Raw genomic sequence first — 4,444 nt, 5'->3', positions numbered from 1 at the left:
GGCCAGTAGTATCGGTGGCGTTTGATTTTCACTGCAAGTGACCTTCCACCGGAATGGTTTCCGCATGATCCAGAATGGACTTCTTCCATGACTTTTCTCGCCTTTTCTCCTTCCAAACACGTTATGAGCGGTCCGGAAAATTTCCATTTGTAAATTTTTCCGTCAACTATTACATAACGCGCGGCCTGAGTTCGGATTTTCCGGCTGTCTATTTTTCGGAAGGTAATTTTCCGTCGATGATGTAGACTCGAATCGTTTCCAGCCATGGCGTATCACAGCCGTAGTCAGATTGTTCCGATCTTTCTCCTGGCTATACTTCGACCTCCTCTACAACGTCGTCTTAATCCCTGATGAAGTTGACAATGACTAGTGGTTCGATACTCGGGTGTTCAATGAATTCGACCGAAAAATTCCTTACATGCTATTTTTGTCATCAATTAGGTGTTATCCATAGTATTTGCCCAAAAACAAAAGGAAGTATAATAGAAAATCTTTCATTACAAGACAACAGTTTTTGTGGATAGCATGCAATAGCTCGCAAATTTCTTCAACCACTGGATCGAATGCAAAGCAAACAAAATGTTAGGAGTTCAAAACATACAAAAATTTATTCAACTGTTGATCCATCCCAAGCAACCCACTCTTACACAGATAATCAGAAATGCAAAATAAGAACAGTCATATCGGCATTACCTGCTCACTTGTACACTATATTTTAGCCTTAAAGTAACAGGATTCGAGCTTCAACGGATACCTCACAATCACAGGAACACAGATGTCCAAACAAAACAAAAGAAATACACAGAGGTCACACGGTTTATGTCTTGACCCGCCCTCCCTGAAAAGACATCAATAAATAATAAAATATATATCTGCCCAGTATCGTTGATTTGTAATTGAATTTTCTAAATTAATTGTAATAGAGTTGAGTGGTTACCATCAGACACGAAGAGAATGAGTTGTTCAGTCACTAGTTTTGCTGATGATTCCTTTCCCAAAATACTCTGCAATTACAGAAAACCCGTCTTTCGAGCTCTTTACCTGCTGGAAGAACAGAGCTTGGTCTTTCGAGTTCTGCTCCAAACTTCTCTTCATTTCTACCACGGATCTGTACTCGGGAGCACACTCGGGACATTCTGTTTCGTTGTCACCAAGGCAACGTTGATGGAATGAGTGCATACACATAAAATGGACTGCAGGGATATCCAATGTGAAAGTGCAAGCAGTGCACTTGCTTAGTTGAAATATTCTGGCATTTGTCCTAAGGTCCTCAATCTCCTTTCTCATGTTTTTTGTCGTTTCCTGCACCATTCAAATGCAATAGTTAGGGTCTGCAATTTTTCTAGTAGAAACAAATAGAAACCTGTATTGATGATGAAACTACCAACCTGATACTTCTCAACAGCTCGCCGATCCTCTTCAATTATCTTCGATTCTTGTTCAAGTTTCCGTGCGATGTAGTCTTTGACCACAGAGAGTGTGAGGCATGGATTCTTCGCTAGGGTCTGAAGAACAATGATAGGAGGTAAAATATCATCTCGTTCAATGTAAGTAAGAACCTCTTTCACCTCTTTAGTACAGTCCTCTCCGATTTCACCAAAATACTTGAGAAGATCTGCCCAAAGAGACGGATCCCCACCCTTGCCAGAATCACCTAACTTTTTGCAGCAAGCTATCAGTCCTTCGTGATCATGATTCTGCATGTAGCAAGCAATAACCTCCTTGTAAAGTTTCATCTTTTCGTACAGATACAGAAGTCCTTCTTTGAACGAATTCATCTCACAGAGAATTATAGCAAGGTCAACATCATAAAGTGGTTGCTCTTGGTCTGATGGCCAGCCCAGTTTAAGCAACTCAAGCCCCTTTTGCTGTCTTTCCACACAATCCTTTTCTATTGTATCATTTGAATCAGCAATTTTCTTCTTTCCAGAACCAGTTTTGGACATCGCAGCTGCTACTGACTGATCAGTGAAATTCTGATCTACACCATTTTCTGATAGAGAGATTGATGGAAAGTTCAAGTCCTTGGACAAGTATAACTCCAACAGCGTGTTGTTGATTTCTGCTTGAGCAGGTGAATCCTTAACTATTTCAGCATATCTCTCGAGAAAATCCATCAGCGAATGTGGATGCTGAACAAACACATTGATGAAGTCTACAGGTGACGGCAACATGGACAGGTAAACACCATTTGAAGTTCCTTGCTCAGTGCAAAGCCGCATTAGTATATCAATCGCCTCCTTTGGCTTGTGCTCAATAAGGATCTTACCATACTCTTTTATTGTTACTCCAGCTTGACTTGGTTCAAGACTCGAAATATATTGCAACGCTTCGTCGTAGTTTCCAAGATCCTCAAGCAAAATTTTCAAATACCACTCATGTTTTCCTGCCTTTTTCGCAACATACATCGCATGCTCGTGGTAGTTAGCTGCGCGACAGACCCTGATGGCTGTTTCCACATCGAACTTGAGCTCGCCGATCCCATCTTCCTTCCTAATGAACGTGTTCAGCTTTTCTACATCCTTCAGTTTAGTGTAACAGTTTAGCAAAAGAGTCGTGTGGTCTTTTGATGCTAGACCCTTCTCATGCAATTTCTCCAGGTAATTAGTAAGATTGTAGATCCTCTGTGCATCCAGAAACTTCTGAATCACAAACGATGGTTCAAGATGACCAATCGTGTTGATGTACTGAGACATAGCTTCGTCATAATCTTGTTTGCCATATAAGTGATCTCCATACTTCCTCATCACATTGGCAGTAGCAGCAGCATCAGCATGTTGACTCTGGACAAGATTGATCGCCACAGTGTAGAGGTTTTTCTTGAACAGCATATCCAACTTGCTTTCCATATCTTTCTCCGCAACGCATAACAATGATTTGTCAGCCGTTATAAGAATTACATTTCCCCACTCGCAGAGCATGTTGGAGACTTTATCGACGACCAGACTATACGCTATCAGGCGATTCCTGAGGTCGTAGACATTGAAAACGTTCGTCCCAGTTTTGGGATCAGCTATAACACATAGAAGGTAGCCACGGAACCAGCCCATGAACTTCTTCTCTCCTTCAAAAGCCCAGCAAGGACCACGTCCATCAACTTCATAGAAATAAACAGCTTCAGGTCGACCAACAATCAGTTCCTGCAGAACACAACATGAATCAAACTCCTAGAAGAAAATAACAAAAGAAAAATTCAAGTAGAAGTATATACCGAACGGTCACTCATTGTAACAGTATTGACACTGCTCCCAATATGATCCAACGTCTGCAGTCTAGGAGGCTGCGCTTGCATAGCAAACGAGTTCACCGAGTCTGGGGTTACAGCAAACAACAGAAGCGAGAGACCATCCAACCTGAAGCCCAAGCCTGTGATAGGGGTTTGTCTTTTGTCTGAAACTCCGTCTACTTGAAGCTTAAACCTGGTGATACGCTCTCGTGCAATGTCTCCTTTGACACAATAAACACAGCCATTATCTAAGCCAATGGCTATGAGCAATATTGGTGGAACTTCCTCCAGGACAAGAAAAGAAGTAATCTGCAATGGCACATGGTATCAACATCAAATCATATATGTTAAAAAGAAAGATTTATCTTGTACCACCTTCGCTTCAGGAAACTGATTGGTGAATATTCTTAAGATACCAATGCATTCGGGAGCCGAGGAGCTCGTGCTTTCCTCCTGCGCTTTGTCGAGGTCAAATACCTTCAGGCACATCCCTGACTGCTGCGGCGATATCTGTTCATCTTCTCCCACGGTCACCAGGAAGTTCCTTTGCTATGATGATAATCACAAAACATAAAAACGCAAAATAGAAATGTAAAATTACAGAATCGATCGAAGATGGAGCGAAACCTTGAGATGTTGAAGGAAGAGGACGGAGGAAGAGTGAGCTTGGAAACCGGAATCGAACTTGATACCACGATCGAGGAAGCTGACGGATCCGTCACTGGAGCCGATGACGACTTTGCCACGGCCACTTGAACAGCATTGTATCTCCCCCGTCACGTCTTCAGGTATCTTGCCTCCGTATTTCTCCTCGAAGAATTCGAATTTCCTCCATTGGTACATCTCCTCGAATCCGCGTAATCAATTAGGCTCTCGATTTGGATTTTTTCTAGGTTTTTCCTTCTCCTCAGATCAGCCCTCAACGTTTCAATAATTTAATTCACTGCCAGCACTGAACCTCATAAATGGTTTTGTACCGGTTTAATCCTCACCTTTGAATTATAGATTTGGATCCGCGTGCCTATTGTTTTTTTCGATTTATTAATACTAGGTGATTTTTCCGTGTATAATATTTAGAAAGTAAATACATTATAATAGTTTATTAATATTTTGTTTTTAGTTTTAGTTATTCTGTTATTTATATTGTAATTAGCATGCATAGTTTATGTAAATAACATTTTGTTATTTTAATTAGACGTATAATTTTAAATATAAAAT

General features: G+C 41.0%; 1 protein-coding gene across 1 annotated transcript; it reads right to left on the bottom strand.

Moving 5' to 3' along the window:
• Positions 1-580: 580 nt before the first annotated feature.
• On the bottom strand, positions 581-4,194 carry LOC106357778 (vacuolar protein-sorting-associated protein 11 homolog). Its single transcript, XM_048737213.1, has 6 exons — positions 3,854-4,194; positions 3,602-3,775; positions 3,212-3,535; positions 1,389-3,140; positions 937-1,302; positions 581-838 (listed from the first exon to the last, which is right to left on the bottom strand). Exons 1-5 carry the CDS (start codon positions 4,067-4,069, stop codon positions 964-966), a joined length of 2,805 nt encoding a protein of 934 aa, XP_048593170.1. The 5' UTR covers positions 4,070-4,194; the 3' UTR covers positions 581-838; positions 937-963.
• Positions 4,195-4,444: the final 250 nt, after the last annotated feature.

This window comes from Brassica napus, chromosome A7, assembly GCF_020379485.1.
Source record: "Brassica napus cultivar Da-Ae chromosome A7, Da-Ae, whole genome shotgun sequence".
NCBI classification, from domain to species: Eukaryota; Viridiplantae; Streptophyta; class Magnoliopsida; order Brassicales; family Brassicaceae; genus Brassica; species Brassica napus.
The sequence above is the reverse complement of the archived record's forward strand: the minus strand, read 5'-3'. Positions and strand labels throughout refer to the sequence as shown.